This window comes from Sphaeramia orbicularis, chromosome 22, assembly GCF_902148855.1.
Source record: "Sphaeramia orbicularis chromosome 22, fSphaOr1.1, whole genome shotgun sequence".
Classification (NCBI taxonomy): Eukaryota; Metazoa; Chordata; class Actinopteri; order Kurtiformes; family Apogonidae; genus Sphaeramia; species Sphaeramia orbicularis.
Window position 1 is genome coordinate 35,753,607 of NC_043978.1, and position 13,255 is coordinate 35,766,861.

The following is a 13,255-nucleotide window of genomic DNA, read 5'->3' on the forward strand; positions in this document are numbered from 1 at the left end:
AAGTGAGGTAGTAACTATGTAATGGAGAAAATATGTACAGTATTATCCCCACAGATGAATATAAAATACCTTTAACGCTGCTTTAATGGTTTAATAGGAATGAAAGTATCTCAGTTGAGTGAATGTGAGATAATAACTGCCTACTTCTGTCTACTACTGCTACCAAAACATTCATGCCACTATCACTGACAGCAGCAATAATGATAAGAAAATATGTCAGTTATTATGTCCATAATGGGTGTTGGAGACCAGGCGGGGCCGTGCGCCTCCCCCCGCCTCATATGCAAATGAAGGGGCTTACCCGGATCTACCGCTGCAGATATTTCAGAGGCTCCTCCCTGCACTTCTATCGCCTATAACAGGATATCTCACTGGCGCGAAAAACGCACTGTGTGGCTTTTATTACACATTGTGGGGCGGACTCAGTGCCTGCTTCTTAAACCCCGGCGTTTTGGCTTTTTTTTCCGCAGAACTAAAACAAAAGTGGCCTGCGTTGGACAAAACAGCACATTTGTACCAGTCCAACTACTCGTGGAGCTTGTATCCGCCTGATCTCCCACCCGTGGACACTTTGGTCTTTGGCTGTTTGAGGGATTTTCAATGCCCTGAATTTTTGCGCTTGGTCTTTTTTATTTTTACGCACAACCGGTGAGTAATTTTCTGCCTTTCTCGTCTTCTGGTTCGCATCTGTGAAACTTTGAAATGAGGAAACAGAGCTGGTTTTGGGAGGAAAAGCAGATCAGGACTGAAGTAGTCCAGTTTCACCGGTTCACATGACTGCTCCATGGAACAAAGCGCAGCCTACTTTTCAGGAAATGCAGCCTAATGTTACACTTTTACGCAGCTCAGTTCTGTGAAAGTTTGATCAGAACTTGTAATGAATTACAGCTGATGCCTATATATGAGTACATTATGTAATAACCTTGTGGGCTTGGACAGTCTATCACTGCAAAGACAGCATCCGCAAGATGTGATCAATTATTAATGTGGTCCCATTTGTGGAAAGTGGGCTGATTTCATATCCCAATAGTCCATTACATGGGTAGGCTTGAAATGTGATCATGCTTTTAATGGAAACTGCCTGAACAGTTGATAAGTCTGTGGTTTTCCTCTTCAGGTTGTACAGGACATTTACCAGAGCCACTACTGGGAAGGATTTTATCAACTGGAACATGGAGTTCGACTGTTACCAGCACTATTTTCTCGATGATTTCGACACCGAGGAGGATTTTTACAAGTCAACGGCACCAAGTGAGGACATTTGGAAAAAGTTCGAGCTGCTGCCCACCCCTCCCATGTCTCCCACCCGGACTGTGCACCTCACCCCAGGAGACAAGCTCAGCTGGTTGTCCAAGTTCTTGGGTCAGGACGAGGAGAGCGAGGGTCATTTCATCCCCAACAGAGGGGAGCTGTTCGGTAACCTCAGCTCCATCATCATCCGGGATTGCATGTGGAGTAGTTTCTCTGCCAGTAAGCAGCTGGAGAAGGTCAACGGACGGATATCAGCGGCGGCGGCGCAGCCCGGTGTCCCCCCGGTGGCCCAGATCTCCGTCAGACCGGGTAAAGCGCAGTGCGTCTCGGCCGGCGGCGCGCAGCCCACCGCGGCCACAGACTGCGTCGACCCCGCGGCTGTTCTCACCTTCCCCGCAAACAGCTGCAGGAAGCCGGCGTCGTCTGGCTCCGAGTCTCGCTCTGACTCGTCTGGTAAGTAAAACACGCAGCCTCTGTAAATTGCCCCACCCTGCTCCCCCCTCTGGATTATATTGCCCTTTAACAATGCGTAATTTGGAAAGCCGGGCTGCTGTTGCATAACTGTGGTCTGCGGTGCAGAGGGGTCATCAAGTGCATCACAGTCACCTTAAAGCTGGCGTTTTTACTCACACTTTGACAATGCGCCACATGCTTGTTCTGAATACACGGGCAATCTTTTAAAAACCGCGCCCCCCGTCACAATTTCCCCCTTTTCAGTGTCTTCCACTAGCTCTGCATTACAATCGGAGTGCGGTAGAGGGGCGGGGTGGCCGAGGGCTGGTGATTTATGAGTACTACACACTCCCAGACAGACCGTGAGAGGCACTCATTCAGATTTCCCAAATTAGGGAATGCCCCCTACCAGCACATCTCCTGATTTGAATTGTTGATGAATGCTCTGCCACAAAGCTTTGGCATTTCTCTTAACACCTCAGCTCCTCCTCGGCCCTCCTTACATTGAGACATAGTCATTTGCATGCTTGGCTGTGGAATGCACTTCCTTATGGCTTTAGTTTCCAGTTTTTCTCAGTACTAGCTCCAGAATTCACATCCATAGTATTTAAAGTGGTTGAATGCAACACAGGCTCTTCTTTAAAGTTGTCTTGTCTGTACTTATGAGTTGTTCTTCTCTGATTTCAGATGATGATGAGGAAATCGATGTGGTCACCGTTGAGAACAAGCAGAACCGGGTGCGGCTGGTCAATGTCCGACAACCGGTGACCATCACAGTCCGTGCAGACCCCTGCCCCAAACGCTTCCACATGTCAGTACACCGCCAACAACACAACTATGCAGCCCCCTCTCCAGACAGTGAACCAGAACCAGAGGAGGATGAGGAGGAAGAAGAGTCTGAGGAAGAGCCACAAAGCAAGCGTCCCTGCACCGCATCCAAGCACCAGATGAGCTCCTCTGCTCAGGTGTCCCACCCCTCTTCACCTTCAGAGACCCCCCAGAACTCAGACACAGAGGACACTGACCGCAGGCGAAACCACAACTTCCTAGAGAGGAAGAGGAGGAATGATCTCCGGTCTCGCTTCCTCGCTCTGCGGGATCAGATCCCGGGTCTGGAGTCGGCCAAGACTCCAAAGGTGGCCATCCTTACCCAGGCCACAGAGTACCTGGTAGACCTGCACGGCAGGGAGAAACGGCACATCCAGGAGAAGAAACGCCTCAAAGCCCGTCAGCAGCAGCTTCTGCGCAGACTGTCGGAACTGAAGCGTTCCTAAGACCTGAACCAGCGTGCTTCTAAAACAAACTGCCTCATGAACTGTGTCATGAACTTAACCTGTAACTTGAAATAAGATACAGTTTTCAAATAACGAGCCTCATGTAAATAGTTCTGAATTGTTCTTTAAATGCATAATTGTGTGGGCTTCCTATGAGACACCTTGTCTGGCCAATGAATCTGATGGTGAGGATCGGCTAGATCTGTGTGCTATGATGTCTTTTACTTTTTATTGCACAGTGTTTTAGTTTTTTAAAGGATTTGATTTGTCTTTTTTTATTTTTATCTTTTTTTATTTTTGAATTGGTTTTTTTTTTGGACTTTTGGCTTTTTTTTTTTACAGCTATGACCAACATATTTCCTGGTATGCTGTGGGGAAAGAACCTTTTAATATTTACAGTGTGATAGCGAATATATGTAGCCTTCAGGTTGAGATGTCTTCATTTCATCTTTGCACACTCATAACAGAGTCAAATATAAATGCCTTCATGTGTACATAGGTATGAATGAGTCAAACGTTGTTGTTTTTTATGACTCACTGATGTACAAATTGTTATGTAAATAATAGCTTATTGCTCCAGGAAATGGAGACAAAATCATGAATTTGTGACCGAGCTTTGATCCTCTGTATGACTTGTACCATGGAGCTTCTATTTTGTTAAGAAAATAGGAAAATGGGCAAAAAAGACATAAATAGTCGCACTGCTGTACTTTATATCCACGTGTCACTTTGTGATTTCAATGCTTCATCCTGATTTTAAAGCATGCTAACATTGACAACATTAAATTTTATACAATCTTTGCATACACATCTGTCTTTGTCTCTGGCTTTTTATGAAACACACCGTCACGACTCTTCTTTTTTGACTGACCTTGCCAGGATATTTATGAATTTGTGTTTTAGAAATGCAAGTACAACTTCTGTTAGTCTCTATGGTAACCTGAGGAAAACTTAGACTGAAGTGAAATCAGCTCTCAATAACTCCATCATACAACTGACTGATTTCAGAGATTCCAGAGTGTCACTTTGCTTTATCTGTCATATAAATGGGCACATCTTGTGCTCCAGCTGCTGGTCTACTGAAGGCTACTCTCATTATGTCCTTGAGACTTGCCCTTGAAGAGTCTGTGTGATACCGACCGTCGTGGATCCTCCCCTCTGCAGTAGCTGCTGCATGCCCGGCACCTGATGTGTGCTCTGAACTAGGTTACACTCACGCACACATACAATCTGTGTCATTACACCAGTCCCACGGGTGTGGAGACGGGTTTGTGGAAACACCTAGATGAGGCTGGTTTTAGTGCAGTACTGTTCACATAGGTGAGGAGCACAGCTTCACAAGCTTCAAGTGAAAATATCTAAATGATTTTATATTTATTCTGTTGTGTTTGTACTGTTCCTCATCATAAGGGCTGTGATTGTTAGATGGAGAGAAAATAGTTACATCTAATATAATTGCGTTAAAAAATAAATGTAAGTACAGTGAACATATTCAAGTTACAGTTACTAATCAAGATAATGGTGATTACAAATGAGTACATTAAGGCTCTAGATATATTAAAGACCCTTTGACTCTTTATGAGAATGACCATCAGTCTGCATCAGCGGGATGTGGACAGTCTGAGCCCCGAAACACTGCAATGACCTATCAGCTGAATCTATTACTGCTTAGAATGATCATATGATGCATTTTACTTCTATAGTACCTTTCAAAACCAGAGTTACAAGGTGCTTTACACAATAAAATGCCATAAAATCACAGAAAATTAAAATGAGAAAAAAATGCAGTAAAACAGTAAAGATAAAACAAGGTGGAAAAGACAGTGAGAGCAAACATTAAAATTTAATTAGACGTAAAATTATTATGCATGCATTTTTTTGTTTTTAGAAAAGCTTTTAATTCCATCAGTATGTAAGGCTTTTAGTTTTATGAATGTTTTATCACTTTATTACTGTCAGACTGTTTTATTTTATTCAAAGCACTTCAGAGCTTTGTCAAGAAATTTATTATTACTTTAATTTATAACTATTCTATAAAAGTCAGTAAAGTCGAGGCAGATGAACAACAACACCTTCTAGTGATGTGAATTTTGTATTTTGTTTATTGATTCAGAAAAGTGCCATTATATTACATGACACTGTTGGTTGAAAGTGATGTGTAAAGGACTTTTCAGTTTTATTTCTCACTTTGACCATCAGAAAACATTTTGTATTTATATAATTTTGCAAAACTAAGTATCAGGCATCAAAGATCCTCTGATTCTGGAGGACTTCAAGTCATCTGGACTCCAACTTTCTGACTGAAAATCCTTGTAAATTCCAGATTTTTTCTTTAAATCAGCTGCAAAAAACGTTGTGTTCATTGCTGTGAACTCAGATGGAGTCTTTTCAGCTTCCAAATAATTTTTTTTGTCCACATCTAACCTAAGTTAAACACATGCATTTATAGGCTTAAACGGTGTAGTTAAACTATGCGCCAAGAATACTGAAGATCAGCAGTGGGACTCCCTTTGGGTAAAACAGGTGGCAGAGAAAATTAAAAAAAAAAATCCAATCAAACCAAGATTTGCAAATGATTTCCCTCCACTGTCTTCAGGCTGATGTTATAATGTGTTTTTGACGAGTGCTAATCGTTACCTCAAGCCTTTTATTTCCGCTGCTCAATACAGACAATACCTCTAATAAATGACTGTTTTTGGGAGCAATTCATAAAATATGTTGTTTCATTTATTGCTTTAATGTACCTTGTCTTGTGTCTTAATATGCTTCCTGACACTTAAACTGTGTCTGGTTGGTTGTTGAGGCTGAACATATGGGCTGGGAAGCAACAAATGAATTGCTCAGGGGAATGAATAAAGTTGTCTGAAATGAAATGAAATAAAATGTGTGCAGAATGTGGAGGTTTTAACACATTGAACACATTGACCCTGGAGCCTCAGACTGTTCAGACATATGAGATATGTATGAAAACCTAAGATTTAAAAGCAGATGAATGGACAAGTGGTGCAAAAGTTATCAAACAGTTTTAGAGAAATAGCAATTTTTAGCCACACACTGTCAATTTCACTCTTTGAAGGAATGTGTAACCCAGGGGTGGGCAATCCTGGTCCTCGAGGGCCGGTATCCTGCATGTTTTAGATGTTTCCCTCTTCCAGCACACCTGAAGGTCATTATCAGGCTTCTGCAAAACTTGATGATAACCTGTATCATGTGAACCAGGTGTGCTGGAAGAGGGAAACATCTAAAACATGCAGGATACCGGCCCTCGAGGACCAGGATTGCCCACCCCTGGTGTAACCCATTTTCACCAATAAGACCCCCAACACTGGTTATTTGACATGGTTTTTACCAGTCTTTGTTATACTGTGCTGCTTTGTGGTCTGTGTAATTGTGGGTGTCACATGCAGCTGGCCTTTCATGAGAGCAGATGAACAAGGAATAGCCAAGTCACATTTTATTGCATTTTTCTTTTCTTTTTTTTTAATGGACAGGCAGTTCTGGTGGAAGTTTCTTTGTGAGACTGAAGGAACTCAAGGAAAAACATATTTTTAATGCAGACCTCCTTGTTTCAGTTCAGCCAGGTAACACAGATCCTCTCACTAACATCTCCTGGGGTTATATTTGTCAATTTGTTGCAGGTTGTTCCCACATTGGCTGAGGATTTAAGCCTAACCACAGACTCCCATCTGCCCTTAAGTGAACTTTATTGAACCGGAAACTTCTTTGACAACAGTGAATGTTATAGAGTTGCCTTATTGATGACTTCAGTGACGAGTCTCAGCAAGTCCACATGACTCAGTTAGAGGAAAAAAAAAACTGCATTTAATTCAAGTGCACCCTGAGAGATGAGCCAGGCACACCCTGAACTCCAACCGTCTCACACCTCACTTGTCTTTGTTATGGCTTGGCTTGTTTTGTTGTCTTTCTTTTTTTCCCTTTACCTGCCTCCCTTCACTCTCAGGGCCCCGTTTGCAGCCTGTGGGCACTATTTTCAGGTGAGGTAGAATATTTCCTTTACAAACTCTGTATATATGGTCTCAGGAGGCTCAGTAGAAAGAATCATATAACCCCAACCTGAACAGGAAATAATAGAAACTTTTCACATGAAATTAAATCAGCTAAATCAGCAGTGTGAAAACAAGGTGTTCACTTCCGTTGGTAAAACAAGAGTGTTATCAGGTAACAGAGTGTATTTGTGATGAAATCCTGCCATAGTGCACATGCTTTAGATTGGCATCAGCTGCAGATACTGTGGTGTTTGTGTAGTATATTACATCAGGAAGGAAAAGCAAAATGCAATCAGATTATTTTCTTCTACAGGAGCAACCACCCTGATGCATTTCCTGTAGCCCACAAAATGTATCTGAAGTGATGACAGTCACTAAATAACTAAGTAAAGGAGTCTGATGTGGTCACCGGTGCTTTCAGAACTACTATCTATGGTCAACATGCAAACTATCGTGTTGATGGTGTGTTTGTGGGGATGCAAATGAGAATAATATTGGTATTAGTAGAAACACATCTTACAGCTGTTGTCTCAAATATAACAAATATTAGTCATGTTAAGTTTTTAGCACTAAATAATTCAATCTAAATAACTAATAATAAATGACAGATTGTAATTATTGAGTCAGAATCTATAGATCGAAATTATCTAAATAGGTTTCTCACAATGCAGCGTGTGCAAATTTAGACGCTCAGTGGAAAGGATGCTCTCAGTTTCAGAACCATGGAAGATTTTCCTGAAGAAAACAATGAGGTAAGAGGATCACTTTGTCCTGCGGGATGCTCTCATCTGACGGTTAAACTCGACAAACTTGCCAGGCCAGATTTTCTGCTCTTAAGTTTATGCAACGCCCACACAGGGGAACTTCTAAAATCCTAATCTGTGTGTGTGATCACTTTCACACATATGTTGTGAATGTGTCTCCTTTTCAGCCCATGTGTGTTTTATTCCCACACATCTGTGAGCTACTTTTATTTTCCACAATAAAGTGTATATTTAAATTCCAAACAGCTGCAACCTGTTGCCGTCCACCCGTACTCTACATCCGCTGTATATAAGTAGTGTATGATTTTATCAGATGAAACATTTCCAAGGCACTAGACAGCACGTGACATCTCCAGGGGTGGCCTCTAGTGTGATGTATGTGTGATCAGGGTGGGACTGTGGAGAATTGATGATTTGGCTCAGTGAAGGGCAGCTTCTCACTGATTTATACATCCTCAGTTCACATATATCCACACAAAAGCCATCATCAATCTTTGCTCTTTCTGAGTATATAAGCTTACAGTGGTACATGGCAACAGTCGTACCAGGAAGAAGCCAAACAGTCTAAAATATAGTCTTATATTCTGCAAAAATTACAAACCACAACAGGCCTTAAAACTAATAAACATATGGCACATTTGGGACATCATGAAACAGAAAATACAACAAAGAACAATGGTTAGAATCCTATATCAGATAAGAATAGAACCACATTCTTCTCCTAAAACTCCAGTGTTTGGTTTCCTCAGTCGCTGGACGAGTGGATCCTACACAGCTGTAAACATAAACCCAACTTTTTAGACATGTTGCTCCCATTATATTAAAAATTCCCTTTATTTGTTTGTGTAAATATTAAATTTTCTAATTCAATATGTCTATTATGCTGATAGGAAGCTAAAGGATCGACTGTTGTGTGGAGAAGGGGTGGGATTAAATAAATTATACTTCCTCCTGCTCCTTTTTGAATGTATGAATGACGTCATACTTTGTTTTCATGTACATGTATACATTTTTTCATGTTTTCTTGCAAGCTGTTTTATTTCTATGGACTGAGTAGGATTACTTTTCTTTTGTTGCATATTCAATCTAAAGTAAACTGAACTGAATAAGTTTTATTATATTCCATTGTGAATAAATATCAGTTTATGAGATTTGCATTAACATATTGAAGGAAGTTTTAGAACAATACCACAATTTAAGTAACTTGTGCTTATTACTCAGTACAATTGTTTCAGCTAGGAGACAACATTTGATGTATTTAGGTAAAATGAGATTTCTTGTCTTATCAAAACCTGCTTGTCGAGACTCACTTCATGTTAATCCTTTTGTTGCAGTGTAACAGTCCAGAAAGATAGATACAAATATGTGAAGTACAGTCAAGCTTTGTTACCTGTGACATGCTTTCACTGAACAGCTGACCACAATGATTAACGGGCTAATTGTGTGTTTGATTTAGATTGTGTTTAACAGACAGACAGGGTTGTGTAAGGACGTATATAGGATGAGATTACACAGGAGAGGTCCCTGAAAGGCCGGGAACGTGTTTAACCAGAATTTACTGTCTTATCTGTTGACCAGTTTCGTAGCAGTTATGTACATTCTGGTGGTATTTCTAAAACCAAAGAACGAATCCAAGGTTGAAGTAGAAGTGCTCAACCTGGAAACACTGGTAGGAAAAGAACACATGAGCATGTTTATCTGTGGTACATCTCCCTGACAAGTGACAAGATACTCTACCAGTTGTACTTGCTCCTCTGGCATTTCTTCCTAAACTTCTTTCCAGGTTATGCATGTCTGAATCTGCCATCCAGTCTGCGTCATAAATGTTTCTTACCTCAACAGAATTTTTAATTGAGCAATACACAGAGTGCATCTCTGTTCCTGGAAGGAGGATAATCTTTCGTAACATCCCCTTTAGTACATTTAGTGAATCTGTGCACTCTAGAAGAAAAAAAAAAAAACACAGAGACAGACAGGGGTATTGAGCAATATTTTCACCATTTTACCCCGACAGGCCTGGTGTGTATGGTGTGTATGCACTGTGCGTTTACTCAGAGCGGAGGAAACAGACCATAAACAGGCTGCGATTCAAAGGGCATGGTTGAACTGCCTGCTTATCTCTGACCTACATGTGTGAATATAGGACATATAATATAGGAGAAAGAGGAATGGGCTTATCTCAGGATAACCTCATGACCTCATGTTTGGGAATGCGCTGTAGTCAAATGAATAATCAGTTGTTACGAAGCAAGGCCTCGCTGAGTGAAGAGATTTCAGGTATGAGGTACTCTCTGGGAGGGAGTAACCAAGAGTTATGTAAATAAATTACAGTTATGAATCACAGAGTTGGTGATTACTAAAGAGTTAGGTTTAAAGAAGAAGACAGTATATCACACTGAAACTGACCCCCTGCCTTTAACCCACCACCAGCTGAACATGCAGGAACACAACACACACTGCAGACAGGGAGCAGTGGGCTGCCATGTCAAGGGAGCAAATGGGGGGGTTAAGTGCCTTGCTCAAGGGCACATCAGCCAACAATTCCTCTGCCGGGCTGGAATGAAAGAGCAACAAGTTGGTCACAGACTATTTCTCTAACCATCTATGCCACGGCTGCTCCAATATATTCATTGGAGTAAACGTCTTATACGTAGGCAAATATAGCAAAACATAGAGGCAACAATACCCCTCAAGGGAATGAAATTCAACATCTTTTTCTTCCTGAAATAAAGACAGAGCTCAGGACTTTGTAATTTTATTGGACAGTTTAAAAGAATCCAAACACAACAAGTGGTGCCAGGTACAACAAACTCCACCGCTCGCACGTATTCTGGTATCGATCAACTCTTTCATCCATATTCAATAGTTGTTAAATTTAAAAATGATATATGTGCCAAGTTTGAAGTAAATTGAAACTAAACTGATGTTTTTATAGACATTTGAAATTTCGCCCATGATAAGTAAATGGGAAAAGAAAAAAATTAAAAATTTTAACAAAAAATTTCAAAAACAAGCTATCACTTAGATATTTTGCAGAATGATGTCTAAATGGAATCTCTGTGTCTCTGCGACATTTTGAGTAAATTGAGTTAAAATTGACGTTTTTATAGCGATTTGAATTTTCGCCCATTATAAGTAAAAGGGAAAAAAAAGATTTTAAAAATTCCTAAAAAATTTGAACTTTGACCTACTTTTCCCAAAATGTGATCATATCTATTCTGGGTCACTGGCAATCTATAAATCCAGTTTGGTATGAATTTAACTGATAGTTTTGCTGCTAGAGTGTTAAGAATCAAACAAACAAAGTAACCGAACCAAAAACAATAGCCCCTGCCTCCTCTTCGGGGTGCGGGGTAATTAAATGTAGTAAAATGTATTACTTTGATAAAGAAAATTAAACAGTTACTTCTTGTATTTTAACAGGGAACTTGTTGTCTGTACAACGTCAAAAATAACCTTCCCCACACTGGGTTTACGGTCATCATCTGGACAGAGGAGAAGTGGACTCACTATCATCCCATTCTTACTCAACACTCAGTAAGCACACTCCCTTCCCCTTATTCTGTTTTCAAGTGGCTGACAGTCAGGGGGGGACAGGGAAAACACAAGGGGAATACACACAGATGCACAAAAACACATCTGCATGTGAGGGCACATCCACACACAAATGTTTGCAGAAACTTTCCCTGATCCCAGGCCTCTGTGTCTCTGCCTACTGACCTACATTCCATGCTGGTTGTGTCACTGGAACTCAGTCAGGCCTTTAGCGGGCGGCTACTGTCCATTTGATCATAATGGGCCTGAAAAACTAACACAGAGAGCGACACGGATATTGTTGTATGCGTGTATTTCCGTAGTTCCATTCCCTGTCTTTCTATTTTCACTTTTGTTTCCTTTTCCTCTACATCCCCTCTTCTCTGAGAGCGCCCCTCAGAATCAGCTCTTCTGCCCTCCCCTCAGGTACTTATCTCCACCATTTGCTGATCTGGGTCAGTCTTCTAAGCTCAGTTTCTCTGTCTCCCCCTCCCCATCCGAAGGCCAGTGTTACATAACAATGATGATTCAGTTGGAACAGCCTGTATATGTTCCTCCTCTTGCTACATCTGGCCTCAGCTGACTAGTGTCAAACTGGTGTTGTGCTTTAAATCTCAGCTGTTCAACATAGCGGTCTGCCTTCAAACAAAATAAACACTCCAGACGTCACAAGTTCCTGTGCAGCACCTGTTGTGGAGCACAAATATTTTCTGGGCATCCTGTTTTTTTTTTTCTTTTCTACTCTTTCGCCTTCCTAAAGCACGTACGTCACACTTCCCTATAGCAGCTGTGTCCTCGGTTGTGTGTTCATAATATGTGAGATTAATTTGGCCGTGTTAGCGTGGGGCCAGGCAGCCATGTCGTGTCGGCGGAGCAGGCCTTTCAACTTGCCTGTCTAATCTGCAGCTAATCCTAATCCCGTTAGTGTAAACACCAATGCCATCTGGGCTCAAACACACAACAGCCCTGATTATAATGAACCCATCAAAAGGTCTTCGACCATCACACTGGATGAGCTGTCAGTGGCTCACTAAACTCCCTGACCTGGTCTTATGACACAATCTGCTGATGACGGACAGACTACAGGGTAAATAAACACATGCATAGCATAAGTGGGTTTAAACAATACTCAAAACCCACAAAAAGTAACACAACCATCAAAAATGCCATGTAAACTCAGCGTCAGAACATTGGAACAAACATGACTGATCTGTCTCCATAGAGTCTTTGGAAACTAGAGATGTTAGCGGGAGCTTTAGCCACAGTGATGTAACTATGGTGCTGGTTAATGGATAAGTAAGCAGAGGGAGAGAGGGCGGGAATGGAGAGGACCTCAGCGGTGACGACTGCTGTGCAACCTTCACCCTGGAAACCCCCCATATACACACCAAATACCCCCTCGCTTCACACATAAGAGAGGGTGACATACATGGGTTGTTAGTGAATTACTGCCACAAGTGTTCAGATCCGAAGAAGTACTAACACCACACTGTGAAAAGAGCCCACTCCAAGTCAAACATTCACAGTTAAAACACTTTCTTTGGTATCTAGCGGTAAAAAATACTTCAAGTATGCACGTTAAGAGTACATATAGAGGAGAAGAATGGTCCCTGTCAGTGATTTACCCTTATATGTGATATTTTGGATTAATATTATTGCAGCATATCACAATTTATTACATTTTGCTGCAGTACATGTTTATGACTTTTATTGACTTTTATTGAATGTTTCCAAAGTGGGGTACGCGTACCCCCAGGGATACTTGGAAGAAGCCAAGGAGGTACTTGAAATTTTTTTGTTAAAATACAATAAATAAGTCATCATGTTCCGAATACAAAATAAATAATGAGAATTAATGCTGAAATATAAAGCACAATAAATACATTCATATAATAGTTTTATTGTCAGTCATCTTGTTGGTAACATTTTAAGAACATTTACCTTTTGTCTTGTTCAAAATGAGCTTATTTCA

At 41.1% G+C, this 13,255-nt stretch overlaps 1 protein-coding gene across 1 annotated transcript; it reads left to right on the forward strand.

Moving 5' to 3' along the window:
- The first annotated feature begins 339 nt into the window (after positions 1-339).
- On the forward strand, positions 340-3,788 carry LOC115414251 (protein L-Myc-1b-like). The gene is made up of 3 exons (XM_030127523.1): positions 340-648; positions 1,118-1,704; positions 2,392-3,788. The coding sequence occupies exons 2-3, from the start codon at positions 1,173-1,175 to the stop codon at positions 2,976-2,978; spliced, it is 1,119 nt and encodes a 372-aa protein (XP_029983383.1). The 5' UTR covers positions 340-648; positions 1,118-1,172; the 3' UTR covers positions 2,979-3,788.
- Positions 3,789-13,255: the final 9,467 nt, after the last annotated feature.